A 16,446-nucleotide genomic window follows, 5' to 3' on the forward strand; every position below is an offset into this window, starting at 1 on the left:
CCCCAAGACCTTATGGAGTCAAAGACTCATCTGGGAGGTCCTTTTATCACATGCACATCTCATCATGCCATGTCTTAAACACACTCAAATTCCTTGCAGACACCACACTCTCAGGCAAGGCATCCCAATCATTCACAACTCTGCACGAAAAAACCTGCCTCTCACTCCCCTACTCACACCCTCTTTATACAGTTTCCAGGGATGACCCCTGATCTCTCACTATTCTCTGTAGAACTTTTCCGCCATTGAACCTATAACAACCCCTTACCAACTTGTAGGTCTCTATCATATCTTCCCCTCTTCCTGCTGTCCACCAGACTCTGCAAATTACATCTGCTCAATCTTTTCTCATACGCGACATTCCAGAGGTTAGAAACTAATTTAGTCAGCTGCCTTTGGACCCTTTCCAACATCTCTCCATCCTTCTGGAAACCCGGTGACCAAATCTGTGCACAATAGTTTGTGTGTGGCCTAATCAAAGCCTTATACAACGGAACAAGAATCTCCCTACTTCTACATGTCAGTGTCCTCTGCATCATTCCCAGAAGCCTTTGTGTTGTCTTCACAATTTTGGCGATGTGTCCCCTAAATTTTAGATCCTTATCCACTATCACCCCCAAATCTCTTATTTTCTCTACCTCCAACAATATATTCTCACCAAGCATAAATTCTGCACCCCATCTTTATTTTCCAAATTTTAAAACCTTACATTTTGCAACATTGAACTCGCATCCCCATTTCCATGCCCAATCACTCAATTTATTCAAGTCTTCTTGTAAGGCCACAACATCTTCACTATTCTTTATGGTTCGTCCCAACTTTGCATCATCTGCAAACAACTGAATATTTCCATCCAAATCTTTGCCAATATCATTAATATACAAGTTAAACAGTAATGGCCCTAAAACAGACCCCTGAGGTACTCCACTAGTGACTTTCCTTTTCCTGGATATCGCACCCCCATACACAACTTGTTGATACCTATTAGACAGTCAGTCTCCAATCCAATGCACTAATCTAATATCCAACCCCATCTGCTCTAGTTTGACTGTCAATTGTTCTGCTGGATTCCTTTCCAACTTAAATATCCCATCCTTAACTGTTTTTCTAGTCACAGACAAATCTTTAATGCATAGAATAATTTTTACCTTTTCTGAAAGATTGTCAAAAAGGAAAGGAGCACATTCTAGCCATGCTTATTTAATATACTCATCACTGAGTGGTTTTACATGTTGGGCAATAACTTTTGAAACCGCAAAACTAGCAGCAAGTAGCAGCTAACAAGAACTAGGCCTACTTGAAATAAATTTCATCAAAGTATCATATGGACTTTTTTTTTGTCTTGCTCAGTTCACGAGAAATTAATTCTCTTTGTTCTTGCTCACTTTTATTGCTTAATTTCTGATGAACAGTTTCAACATGTCTCTTTACAGAAGAAGTTTTACAAACAACTGATTCGGAACATAAAATGCATAATGCTTTATTATATTTCTTAATCATGCCAAATTTTTCAGTCCAGTATATTGTCGTTTCCTTTTCATTTGAATGTCTATGTTTCTTTGCTGGTGGTTGAGACATTCTTCTCAATCTGTAAAGAGCAGGAAGCAAATGAATAAATATATATATATATATATATATATATATATATATAAGAAAGCAATTACATAATTGCTTTCTTCATACAGCTTTCAACTTTAATGAAAATTGGATTATGGGGTGTAAAAATGTGGACAGAGATATATAATTACTGATAAAAATTATAATTTGGACTCGGAAAAATCTCATCACAATCACTCTCTGCATAAACCAACCAAGTTTAAGCAAGCCAAAAAGTACTACAATTATAAGCCGACCTACACACACACATGCAAATGAAAGAGAAGGGTATGCATGTAATCTAATCATGTGCAGATAACACTTCATAATCCTGAATATCGATAAAACATTTCACATAGCTTTAAAAATAACTTACAGTATTTACTCGAATATAACTCACCCTCACATATAACTTGCACCCCTGATTTTACTTTATGAAAAAAGAAATTGAAAATTTTCGTGTATACCTCACAGAGGAAAAAAAAAAGTTTAAACACAATTCAGGGTGATAGTAACTCGCTTCCCATGGTAAACCACATGCACTCCCCCAGTAGCCAATAGTGACTACAGATACAAGTAAACACAGGTCGTTTTATTGTATCACTGAATAAAGTACAGAGACATTTGCAGTCTGTGTAATATATTTCTCAACAAATAGCGCAATTAGAGACAACTGGGATAAAAATGGCACTAACTAATGAATCATGTTAATGATAACTAATAATTAAGGAATTGACATCGTACACTAGAAATATAAATTAAATAAACTTTAATATATACTTTCCGATATTTCGGCAAACGTCACGTTGCCATCTTCTTGGGAACTTAATACAAAGACAAGTGCACGCAAGTACTACATAACAGCAAATGAGAACAGAAGCTAGGAAGTTACTGTTTTCCTAAAGTCCTGATGGTGCCCCCTGCCAGGCTATATTGGTAGTTCTTGGCCTTTGGGCTGAAGTTCTTCTGATAAATGTTTCCAAATTTGGGGCAGTCTCATGCATCCAAATTTGTTGAGGTTTGGCATGTTCCTAAGGGCTGAGGCTGATTCCATGAATAGTCTTTCATATTTGAACTTGCTGCAGTGTATTACTGTGGCTTTCTTCCATCTTCGGATGTAATCCTTGTGTTCTGAGATTCTGATATTTGCTGTCCTGCCTGTTTGGCCAAAGTAGGACAATTTACAGCTGCAAGGGACCTGGTATACACCAGGTAGGTCTAGGGGAAGTGGTTGGTCTTTAGTGGAGCGGATAAGGGATTCCAATTTTCTATATGGTCTGTAACAAGTGGTCAAGTCATGTTTTTTTAAGATTTTGTTGATTTTTTCTGAGGTGCCTCGGATGTAGGGAATGGTGATGGATTTAGAGTAATCTTTTTTTTGTGAAGGAGGGGGGGGGGGGAAGGTGGGTTGTGGATAACTGGTTTAAGTATTTTTTGGATTCCTTTTTGGGGAGGGGTAGCCATTGGCTGAGAAAGTGTTAAGGATGTGATTTAGTTTTGTGGTTAGGGCTTGATCATTTGAACAGATTATTTTTGCCCTGTTGAATAGTGTCTTAATAACTCCATATTGTTGTGAGGGGGGGGGGGTGATAGGATTGTTGGTGAATGTATCTGCCTGTATGAGTGGGTTTTCTATAAACTGAGAAAACCAAGGTTCCATCAGGTTGGCGGGTGACTAGTGTGTCTAGGAAGGGGAGGTTATTGTTTTCCTCTTTTTCCAGGGTGAACTTGATTCTAGGGTGTTGGTTGTTTAAGTGTTAGGAAGGAGAGGAGTGAATCCGGGCAATGTGGACAAATAGCGTACACATCATCAACGTAGCGAAGCCATATGGTAGGTTTTTGTGGGGCTGAGTTTAAGGCTTTCTCTTCAAAAGTCTCCGTAAAGAAGTTGGCCAAGGGTGGGGAAAGTGGTGAACCCATGGCTGTCCCTTCTATGTTTGTAGAATTTTTCCTGCCAAACGAAATAGCTTGAGTTCATTGTAAACTGAAAGAGGGCTGAGATATTGGGAGGAAATTTAGCTTAGATTAGCTCCAAGGTTTCTTTGAGGGGGACATTCGTGAATAAGGAGGAGACGTCAAAACTGACCATTATGTCATTATGTTGGAGTGTAAGGTTTTCTATATTGGCTTTGAAGTGGGCTGAGTTTTTTATGTGTGATGGTGTGTTGCCAGTATAGTGTGAAAGCGCTTTGGCTAAATGCTTGGCTAGTTTGTAAGTGGGGGAATCAATGCCATCCGCTATGGGACATAATGGCACATTTTCTTTATGTATTTTTGGGAGCCCATATATGCGGGGGGGGGGTCTAGAGTTATATGGTTTTAGTCTTTTGGTAATCTATACAGGCCAAGAAGTGAACCTTCTTAAGGAGTTGGTGGGATTGTATTCAATAGGGAGGTAAGTGGCTCGATCTAATAGTAAAGCCTTAAGCTTACCTGTGTAGTCATTAAGATTGAGTACCACAGTAGCGTTCCCCTTATCCGCTTTGGTGATAACTATTTCTTTGTTTTTCTTCAATTCTTGTAGTGACTTGTATTCACTAATGGATATGTTGGTTTTTGGAGGTTTTGCTTTTGTGAGAACACAGACTACATCCAATCTAATATCGTGGTTTGGAAGGTGGCGAATCCCACCTTCCAATAAATTAAAATATACAAGTCAGCGAAGATGTTTGAAATGTATTTATTTATTTAATTATTTTTTAAGGTGAGCCCTGGGTTGCGTGCCACGTTTGGCACACATGCCAAGGGTTGTCCACCCCTGCTCTAGACTAACCATACATAAAGAATACAATAAATATTTTTTCAACAGTTTCAATAACAACCCAAATGATATAAATGTGTAACAGATTAAAATAAAACTAATGATGAATCAGGCATTTTCGCATTTTTTAGGATAAAAACAGAATCATGCTTGTTAATTTTTATACACTGCATAAATGCATCGAAAGGGTTAAGCAAAAACCCTAATATAATAGGGAACCACAAAAATATTATTATTACTGGGGCCCTAAAATCCTGTCGATTGTCTTAGTTATACGCAAAATTAGAAGAAGAAAAAAAAAAAATATGTTTTCGCAAATGTGTACTGACTGTGCAGTGCCTGCTGCTGCTGAGATGCAGTCACGATGGTTTAAGTAATAACCAATAAAGCAATTGCTGTGCCATTCATTTTATTGTTTTATTTTTAAGAATTTGAATTATAGTATGATAGGGAAATGGAATGGTTTTGTTATATTTATATTTTATTTATTTTAGTTGTAAGTATAGTTGTTAAAAACTAATTATTAATTAAGTAATAAAAATTACTAATTAACATAAATAAACGAATCATCGACAAATAAAATTCTGTCTCACGTGAAACCCCCCCAAAAAGTGCGCTCCGGTGGACTGCTCCCCCCCCCCCCCCACAGCTACGCCACTGATGGAGGGGCAGAATCAAGGCAAAAAAACAGGTGACTAGCAGTGTGCTGCAAGATTCAGTGCAGGGGCCACTGCTGTTTAATTTGTACATAAATGATATAGGATATAACCTGAAAGGAAATATTCAGTTGTCTGCTGATGATGCAAAATTAGGTAAGTAATAGTTAATCAAGGCAATGTGGAGAGCTTGCAGAACAATTTAAATAGGCTGTCAGTATAGGTAAAGAACAATGGGTATCAGTTTAATGTGTGGTTTAATGTGATGGAGAAATGTAAAATTATACATTTGGGGATAAAAAGATTATGAGCTGTGCACCACGTTTATGGAACTGAACTCCATGAAACATATGAAGCTAGAGATTTAGAGGTAGTGGTAGACAGAGTTAAAGTTTAGAGGACATATTGCTAAGGTATCCCATAAGATTTCTTGGCTATTGAATTTGAAGAACTTGAACATTAAAGAACACATTAACAAGCAGAGATAAGGAAGTTGTTATTCCTCTTTATAGGGCCTTGATATATCTACACCTGGATTACTATGCTCAAGTCTGGTCTCCTGGATTTCTGATTTCTTGGAGGGGTTAGTGAGTAGAGAAGATTCTGAGCAAGTGACCAAGATGGTGAGTGGTCTGTGGAATGTGCCCTAGGAGGAATAAATCGAGGGCCTGTGGATTGCAGAAGTTGGTTAATAGGTGAAAAAGAGGGAATATGATAGACACATTTAAGTTGCTTAAAGGATTTTATAGGATTGATGCAAGGGAAATGTTTCAACACTTGGCTAGAGGGACCAGAACAAGGAGTCATCCCTGGAAGTTGAATAAAGGTGTGGTTAGTAGGGGGTGTGAGGACTAGATGTTTTGCTTGGAGAGTTGTGAATGAGTGGAACGGGTTGTCAGAGTCAGTTGTGAGTTCAAGGAGAGGTATGATAGATTGTGTGTATAGTTTGAGTCTCCCGTGATGAGTCATCAAACTCCATGGAGACACCCATACAATAATAATAATAAATAAAAATAATTTAAGCTTCCAATCTTTGCATTAGGACGTTTTTTGGTATCTAGGATATGAAAAATTATATTTTAATAAAAATAAAAAATTTTTTAAGACACCTAAAAAATTCTCATACACAATTTGCAAACTCCTGAGGGTCTGAAGAACACAGAGAAACAGTGACCTAGAAGGTAATAATTTAATCCCTGAAAGCGGTCACCATTATTTTATTTTTATAATTACGCAAAAGTGAGTTTTGAAGATCACCTTCAATGATTATCTTGTAAAATAATCTAATCATTGGCATACAGCATTGTATTGATAACATTCTCTTGTTAATGGATACCTTGTTTTATTGTTGTTTTCCACAGGTTTATAATTTGGTTAATATACAGTCATCCTTCAACTTACGTCCGTTCGAGTTATGTTCTTTCGAAGATACGTCCGTGATCTCATAAGGGAATAAATAACATTTTCGGCTATACTTTTGAACAAGATGCAAGTGAGCATAAGGTAAAGCATGCATAGTGGCAACAGCACTTTCAGCGGCAATCTCCCTGGACAGTCGGCACGTGTCTTCAACAGTTCGTATGTTGATTTTATGTTTGAAAAATGGGTTCTTTGGGTATTTATCGTTAGTTATTTTGTGATGTTTTGTGCAATATGGCCACTACACGCACAATCAAAAAACCTAATGAAGAATCACAGAAAAAGAGGTGAGCAATTGACCTTGAAACTTCGGATGGTCTCATTCTACAGTGACTACCACTTTGAAAAATAAGGATAAAATCGTAGAGGCTGTGAAAGGATCTGCTTCCATTAAATCGACGATAACGACGAAGCAACGACAAGGTCCCATCAGTAATTTAATGTGACAAAATGTAAGGTTATGCATTTTGGGGTGAAAAGATTAGCAGCAGTATACCACATTGGTGGAACTGTACTCCAAGAGATTGATGAGGCCAGGGACTTGGGAGTGTTGGTGGATAGGGAGATGAAGTTTAGGGGGCACATTGCAAAAGTGGCTAAATCAGCTCATCAACTCACTTGGTTGTTGAAAAATACTTTGATGAGCAGAGACAAGCAAGTTATTGTACCTCTGTAACGAGCTTTGATAAGACCTCATCTCAACTACTGTGCCCAGATTTGGTCACATAGGTTTCTTCTTGATGGGGAGGAGGTGGAGAGGATCCAGAGGCGAGTGACCAAGATGATAGCAGGTCTATGGAATGAACCTTATGAGAACAGGTTGAAGATTTGTGGGTTGCAGAAATTAGTTGATAGGCAGAAAAGGGGAGATATGATTGAGACATTCAAATTGCTAAAGGGTTTCTATAGGATTAATTCAGAGGATATTTTTGAGATCAGGACTGGTTGTGGGAGAACTAGGGGACACCTATGGAAACTGGGCAAGAGTGTGGTTAGCAGGGGGTTAGAGCTCGGTTCTTTACTTTTAGAGTGATAAATAAGTGGAATAAGCTGCCAGAGTCTGTTGTGGGTGCTGTGATGGTGAGTGAGTTCAAGGCAAGGTAGGATAGATACTGTGAGAATGTCATATAGTTGTGTGGACATAATGTTTAGGCCTCCCTCGATGAGTCTAAGGACTCCCTGGAGTCGCCCGTAATAATAATAATATGGTAAAGCTACTTGCATCATGGATAGAGGACCTGAACCAAAAGAGCATACCCCTTAGCACTGTGACCATAACTGCTAAGGCACTAAGTCTCTTCAAGATGTTGAAGGAGAAAGCAGGACCCGATTACAACTACGAATTCAAAGCTTCTTCCGGTTGGTTCATGAGATTAAAGCAGCGTTTTGCACTGCATAATGTGAAAATGTATGGGAATCTGCAAGTGCTGAGAAGGCTGCCAAGGAGTTTGTGGAAAAATTGGATAAAATTATTATGGAGGAGAATTATTTGCCACAGCAAATATTTAATATGAATGAGACATCCTTGTTTCGGAAAAAAATGACCGAGCGGACATTCATCCACAAAAAGCTAAAATCTATACCTAGTTTCAAAGCTCTTAATGCCCATATTACGATTCTTTTACGGGTAATGTGACTGGATATAAACTGAAACCATTCGTGGATTCTCACTGTGGCACAGTGAGAATCTATGAATCTTCAGAAACATTAGGAAGCATACTCCCAATTCATTTTGGGAGCAATAAGAAGTCGTGGATGACTCACACATTGAAGATGTCTTAATTAACTGTTATGCGAGTGAAATAAAAAGCTATTGTATGAAAGAAAATGTAGAATTTAAAATTTTATTCTAGATAATGGTCATCTGTCCTATATGTCTTATAGCGGTGATCTTCACCAAGTTCAAGGTCAAGTTTCTTCCTCCAAACACTACTTCATTGATCCAACCGATGGATCAGGGAGGTCTTGCAGTGTTCAAGGCTTATTATCTATGGAGAACTTTTTCACACGCACCAGTAGCAGAACCATTTCTGCTACTGAAGGAAATGACCAGACTCTCATGCAATTCTGGAAAACATTCAATATTTATCATGCTATTAAAAATATTGCTGTGGCTTGGGACAAAGTGACCTCTCAATGTAAGTGGCATATGGAAAAAGACATTAGAAAGATTTGTGCATGATTTTGGAAGTTTGTAATAGTGGACCTAGCAAACAATCTGAATCCCAAAGTGAATGATGACGACATAATTCAACTCATAGAAAGTTCCCATGAAGAGTTGACCAACGAAGAATTGGTCGAACTGGAAGAACAATTGTTGCAGAAGAGGAAAAACGAGAAAAGGAAGAGGTAGTTAAACAATTTGCAGTGAAGGGTCTTGCAGAAGTGTTCTTTGCAGTTAGTGATGTCCTCAAAATGGCTGAAGACATGGACCCCAATGTTGAATGCTACTTAATAATAGAAACAAAAGTACATGATGCGTTTGCTTGCTATGAACAAATTTATTGAAAAGAAGAAGAGGAATAAGTAAAGCACATAGGACATTTTCATCAAAAAAACAAAGGCTACCCTAGAAGAGCTGCAGTCTGGTCCTTCCAGTAGGGAAGGTAATAAAGATGTGATTGTGGAGGAAGATTTGGGTGATTGTTCTCCTGTTTAATAGTGGCAGTAACACACAGTACAGTTTTATAAGGTTTAAAAATTAAAATGACAGTATACTTATTACTGTTAAGTCCCTAACCTTTATAACTCTGTTGATTTAATGTATCGACTTACTTCCTGCCTGCTGGAACGGAACCCGGACGTAAGTCGAGGGATGACTGTATATATTAAATATATAAGAAGGCATCCTTGGAAGATGAGAATAAATGCCATTAAGAAGGGGGTGAGATCTAGATTTTTCTCTCATAGAGTGGTGCTTGATTGGAATGGATTGCCATTGGATGTTGTGTGTAAGCAGTGTAAATGAATTCAAGAAAGAACAAGTATGATAGCTCATGTACGTAGTGTATATGGCCTCCCTCGATGAGTCTCGGCCTCCCTGGAGGAGCTTAATAATAATAATAGTATACACTGCTTGGAAAGAAGTCAATGAACACTCCATGGGAAAGGTGCATCATACTATGTAATGAGAAGTGTGTAGACAGTATAAATTGGAGGAATAGGATGCTCCCAATCAGTGCAACTGTGTTCGGGTGAAATGGCTGCAAGAAGGAAACTGATGGAGTTTGAGAGAGAGAGAGAGGCATTATGATAGGATGCCATATTGCAGGTCTATCTGTTTGGCAAACTGTGCCATCTCAGATCAACAATCAGTGATACCATACTGAGATTAAAGCACAGGGAGTCAACTGTAAGTGCTACCTGCAGTGTATGGTGATACAATGGATAATAAGTAAACAACACCATTTATCAGCCTACATATTGAATGCAGAGTTCCAGGCATCAACATGAATGAGTACAAAAACATTTCCACAACTAAGGCTCATAACATGGGTTTCCATTGTAGGACTGCAATATGCAAACCCCACATTACCCAAACCAACATGGCATCGTCTTAAGTGGTGCAAAGAGCGTGTACAATGGAAGATGGGAAATCTGTGTTATGGAGCGATGACTCACACTACATCCTCTACCAAGCAGATGGAGAAGTGTGGGTGTGGAAAATGCCCAATGAACTTCTCTTAGCAGAGTGCATAATCCCAACTATGAAATTTGGAGGTGGCAATGTGATGGTACGTCTTGTTTTTCTTGGTTTGACCTTGGACTTCTGTTTGTGGTGCTACAAACACTGAACTCCAAGAGGTATCTGAACATTCTGAATAATGCAATGTTTCCCACCTTCTGGCATTTCTATGGAATTGATCATTGTCTCTTTAAGCAAGACAATGCACTGTGTCATAAGGCTGCTGCTGTAACTGCATGGTTTGTGGACATGAACGTCACCACTCTTGACTGGCTTCCACAGAGCCCTGATCTCAACCATAGTGAACATGTTTAGTCCCCACAACAGTCTAGGACCTCATTATGTGCCTGCAGGAAGAACAGTCCAAAATTCCCATTGATTGTTATTGTATGCTTGTGGAAAGTATGCTCTGTAGGACTGCTGCAGTCATTGCAGCGAAAGGAGGTCCTACATCTTATTAAGGTGGCACTATTGCTGTTTGTCCCTCACATTATGGTGTCTGTTGACTTCTTTCCAAGCATTGTACACACATATGTTGAAACCTTGAACATATAATATTCAGCAAAATTTATTTAAAAGCGGGATAAGAAATTTTTTTAACATTTTATTTATTTTTTGTATTTTTATCTTATTTCATATTAAGAATATGAAAACCTTGTTCTAGAGACCAAACACAGAACTTTTATAAGCCTGCAGTCTGCAATAACACAGGGCAGTGGTCTCAAACTAAGAGATTAAATTCATCATGCACCTTAAATTTCCAAGACATCCATACCCACAGCGTGTAGTTTGGAAAGCGAGTACAGTAACCACTCAGCCAACCAGACCATAGAACATTATATATGTACACATGTTTGTATATTTAAAATATATACATTAATTTAATTTAGCATTAACTTTATCTCTTGAATTTCTCAGCTCGTTTTGTTTTCTGAATTACAACTTTTCAACTAAACATTTTTGCTTTCAAAACAAAAATAACCAGATCAAAAGCAAAAATTTAATATACCCCCCCCCTTCTTTTCCCTCTCTTCTGATAGCTGGAAGCTCTCTGGCTATCATGGAAAATTTTCATGCTTAAGGATGACTGTGTCAAGGTGTAGTAGTTCTATGACTATTTCTCATTTTCCTCTTACATGTTAGGCTAACTTCGCTTCTTGGAAACCTAATCCCCAAATATGACAGTTAATATCATCTTTACAGTGAATTATGGTTGTGTGAATTGCATGTGTTTTTTCTAGCTGGTTGGTCTGTTTTGGTGAAGAAACCATGCTACCTCTCTATGAGACCAGTGTCTTACGTTTAGTTGAAAAATTTTAAAAAGGTTCTTCAATTACTAGATGGGATCTGAATCCATATCTTTCCAACAAAAGGCATGTTAAAACCTACTAAGCTGCAGAGATTTTTTTTTTCTTTCAAGATGTAAATAAAATTTTTCTCCATTATTTACATAATAAGAATTTGTTCATTAATTTATTATTTTTAGGTACCCGCACAAATGAAAAAATCATGTAGGAATTTACGCAACCTGTCTATCTGCCATTATTCATTTGCTGAAATGAAATTAATGAAAATAAATAAAATAAACAAAATAAATTCAGTGAAATTAATTTTGTTGAAAGCTAGATGTTAACTCTTATTTGATGGTGTGGAATACTACATACCTCAGGTGCTTCATATATTTACGCCACTTTCAAGTAAATGTTGTGCAAGTTGTCTGCTTTCTCAGTACCTCTCTGTCATTCTGTGGTTAGTGTATCTGCTCTCCAGCCAAGAGGCTGTGGGTTCAAATCTGGCCAGGTGTATGGATATTTGTGTTTGTCCTACTAACCATTTACCATATGTACTGCTGCAACCTGTGTCCAGGTACAGTATGATCTTTGATGCCTTTGCACCATAAAAATCAAAAATAACTAACCTCTATCAGTAATATAAAACTCTCAACTAGAGTGATTATAGTTGCTACACTTCAGTTTCCACAATCTATGACATTGTGGCCTGGGCTGTAACCTCGCAATGCTCTTTTACATAATACTTTTGATTTTATGAAACTTTATGTTTTTACACATTATTACAAGGGGGGGGGGGCTGAAAAGTTCTGATAAATACCAAGAACCACAAGAAAGAACATATGAGGATATAAGAACATAAGTTTCATTCATAACTCTGCTACTAGTATGTTCTTTCTTGTGGTTATATTAACTGCTTTAATATAATTTTGTTCTAGGTGTTTATAAGAACTTTCCATACCCCCCCCCTTCTATTGTTGTAAACTAAACATGCCATTGAAGTACAGCATGTTGTATGCTATCACTGTGTAGAATAAGCACCACCTAAATTATTATAAAAATATGATTAAATTCTTTTATTTTATTGCTTTTATATTAATAATGATAAAACGACTAGTTTGTGCTGTTGGAATAGCTCCATTTAATAATACTGAATAATGTGTTTTTTCAGTTAATATTACCTGACCAATTTTTAACTGAACATTCTTTTTTTTATTAATATTAATATATAAATAAACATTTAGGAGACATTAATGTTTCAGTGATTTAATTGAATTAGTAACAGAAATATTTGGAGTGTGGGAGGACCTATAATGCTGTTCATGCTAACATCTGACCACAACAAATGGAGGGAGGGGGTGATCTTGAAATTTATATGATAATAATTTTATAACCATATTTATAGAAATATGGAATATATTTATAGATATAGAAACCATATTTCGGGTAGTTGATTTATATTAGTATATATGGCAGTTTCTTTTAAATTCAGGCTATGACTTTAAAAGATAACAGTTCCTCCGTTCGCTCCTTCAAAATTTTACAGAGCAACTCGAAATTTTCAGAGAGTAACATTTCTTGTGTTCACATTTTGCAAATCATGAAATGTTTCAAAATTTATAAAACATAACATCTCCTGTAATATTGTCCGCACTCATTGGTCCAAAAAGAGTCGGAAGAAACTTACCATCCAGAAAATTAAATTTCACGAAAAATTCATCAAAGCACTTCTCTGATAAGAAAAATAATGCAAACTTCTTAAAATAATCTGCCATTGCAACAGAAAATAATTACTTTTAGTATAATTAAGAAATCGTAAGAAGTGTTTCTACAATCAGATATCACGTGTATCAACTCCCCTAAACAAGACCGGTTCCACAGTCCACGTACGGAAAAGCGATGAACAGCATTTAATTTTCAAGGTAAACGGGATATAGTACGGTACTGTCTTCTCTAGCAGACGATATTGCAAATATAATTAGGGACAATTTCTATAATACGCCCAATTATAGCACCCTCACATGTAACTCATACAGAGTCAAAGCTAAAAGTGTGAAAATTTTTAACACAACAAAATCTTCGGGAAACCAAATCTGTTAATATGTTTTCTTCACCAATCCTCGATGCCGATAGTATTGTTCTAATATTATAATACTCACATATATGAGAGGTTGAAAACACTATACCATCACAGGGATGTATACAGACAAGGTCAAGGGGGGAAGAAACCATTAAGTTTTTCTTGAAAAAAATGAAGCGTGTAGGTGTTGGGGAACACTTCATGGGGGGGGGTGCTAATCCAGAGATTAAAGACAAAACAAAGTAAAGAGGAAGCGGAGAAGCAGGTTCGGGGGATTTATAGAGTTGAACTACAAAAGAATGCTGGGCAGTACTGCTCTTGTTTTAATACGCGTGCAGGAAATTGACGAAATGATGGAAGCTAGTGTTTAGCTGAACAACAAACATAAAACAACACAGAAAGGGAGAAAGCTGAAAGGCCTGTGCAAGTCTGTGTCACTTAGACTGTCAGAGTTAGTCTATATGAGAGACTGACGGTTTACATTAATTATTCATTATTATTATTATTATTATTATTATTATTATTATTATTATTATTATTATTATTATTATTATTATTATTATTATTTTAACGGTGTCTCCATGGAGTCAAAAGACTTTCGCGGGAGACCCGACATTGACACACTAACCATTATTTACACAATACCTGTCATGCCTCTCCATTCATTCACTGTTGAAGCATTCGCAACCACCTCTAGCAAAGCATTCCACTCATTCACAACCCTCCAAATAAAAAATCTAGTCCTAACACTCTTGTTAACCACACTCTTACACAATCTCCAGGGATGGCCCCTCGTTCTCTCACATCCTGCACTGGTCTTAAGAATATCATCAGTATCAATCCTGTAAAATCCCTTTAACAATTTAAATACCTCTATCATGTCTCCTCTCCTACGTCTATCAGCTACTTTTTGGAGCCCACAGATCATCAATCTATTCTCGTAGGGAACATCCTACAGACCTGCAACAATCTTTGTAACCCGACTCTGAATCCTCTCCACTACTTCCGCATCACTAAGAAATCCTGGCGACCAGATCTATGCACAATAGTCCAAATGCGGCCTTATTAATGCCTTATAGAGTGGAACAGTAACTTCCCTATCCCTATTTGTTAGTGTGTTCCTCAACAACCATGTAATTTGATGTAATGCTTTGGCAATCTTTGCAATATGCCCTTTAAACTTAAGTTCTCTGTCCACAATAACTCCCAAGTCTCTTGTCTCATCAACTTCTAAAGTTGAGACATTTTCGAATTTGTACAGAGCTAAGAGCTGGATAGGTGAAAAGTGAAGTATTTTGAGTAAAAAGAGGCGCGTAGTGTTTTAGAAACACAGTAGGTTATTGACATGATATGTTTAGGCAAGGAAAGGATAGAGGTAAATGTTAGTCTGAAAACAGATTTGATCCTGACTGACGATTTTTGTGCTGTAAATACGAATCCTGCCCAGTACACGAAGAAACTTATTCTGGGTTTTTAAATGATATTGAATGATTTGGTTTCATGCAGAGGTGGAAGGAATTTTGCTTCTCGATACTGTGGTTTTTCATCCTGGAAAAACAACCAAACTAACTAGAACACCGCACCTAACAACTAACTGGCAAAATATATTGCAAATCAGCGGAAACACCCAACCCTCATTGCACCTTGATGGCAATCGAACATTCTGGACGATGCAATGCTTCCTACTTTGTATAGTTTATATGGAAATGAAAATTGCTCTTTATGTGCCATGTCACAAGGCTAATGCTGTAATGGTTTGCAAACATGATCACCATACTTGACTAGCCACTATAGATCCCTCTCTCATCTTTATTGAATATCTGTAGGATGGAGATGGATAAATGTTAGTCTGAATTATGTACATATACGTTCCCATAGAGTGAGGTCAAGGGACATTCGTTCCACAACAGGCCAGCAACTTATTACATACCTACAGGAAGAATGGTCAAAATTACTTATATTATCACTGCCGTAAAGCGTACGACAGCGATAAATAAGATTCCCTCAAAGATTGCTGCAGTTATTGCAGCGAAAGGTCCTACATCTTATTACGTTGGACACCATAGTTGCTTGTTCTTCATACTGTGGTGTCTGTTGACTACTTTCAAATCAGTGTATTTGCATCAGCTATAATCGAAAGCAACTCGATTCAAATAAAATCATGTATAATGACCACCAGCAAGTAAAATGCCCATCTTGTTCTCAAGAAATATCAAGAGCACAAGTAGAGGATTCTTAGAACGTTCATGATGATGGCGATAGATAGTGTTGATGGTAGTAGTGTTGGTTGAAGAATTGTAGTGATGGAGAGGAGGTGATGTATTTGGCGAGTTAGAGTAGTGTTCCCTCCCACGATGAGTCCTTGCACTTCCTGGAGGTGTCACGTAATAATAATAATATGGAACATGGGTCTGTTTAGTCTCCACCAGAGCCTACCAATGGAAAATAAATTGCCCATTAGTGCCCAAATTAGTTAGATAATGCTAATGCAGAGTGGAACCATGGAAAGAGAAACTAATAAAATAATAGTTCAGCCGTTCTAGACATATTAGTTAGTCTACCCAATGTTAACCTGTTCTTTTTCGTATACAGTAACCGCCCCCCCCCCACACACACAGGTAGATACATTCACAATCATTTTCCCATCACCCTACCCTCTCAGCAGAGAATTCTGTATCATTAAAATACTAACTCAGTGGTTCCTAACCTTTTTTTTTTTGCTCCATGTACTCCTTTTACCATATGTCTGAATATCATTCCCCCCCCCTTTCCAGGATTGTATGACTAAAAGATTAGTTCAACTAATATGGACACACTATTGAAAATCTTTTATTAATTTTCTTTCTTAGTACATATACGTTCCCTGAGATTATTGTTATATTGGAATTTCACAAATTTAGTTGCAACACAAAATGCTGATGGATTCTAAAACTTTAATAAAAATAGTTTTCTTTTATTCA

At 37.3% G+C, this 16,446-nt stretch overlaps 1 protein-coding gene across 1 annotated transcript in view; it reads right to left on the bottom strand.

Annotated features, from left to right (window-relative positions):
* Nucleotides 1-13,305, bottom strand: part of LOC150094835 (mannose-P-dolichol utilization defect 1 protein homolog) — a 358,034-nt gene extending 344,729 nt beyond the window's left edge. The window contains exon 1 of the mRNA XM_090411360.1: nucleotides 13,094-13,305. Within this exon, the coding sequence (XP_090267486.1) occupies nucleotides 13,094-13,181 (88 nt within the window). The 5' untranslated portion in view covers nucleotides 13,182-13,305. The remainder of the gene's footprint in view (nucleotides 1-13,093) is intronic.
* Nucleotides 13,306-16,446: the final 3,141 nt, after the last annotated feature.

Source organism: Typopeltis vanoorti, chromosome 21, assembly GCF_054136105.1.
Source record: "Typopeltis vanoorti isolate ZY-2024b chromosome 21, IOZ_Tvanoo_1.0, whole genome shotgun sequence".
NCBI classification, from domain to species: Eukaryota; Metazoa; Arthropoda; class Arachnida; order Uropygi; family Thelyphonidae; genus Typopeltis; species Typopeltis vanoorti.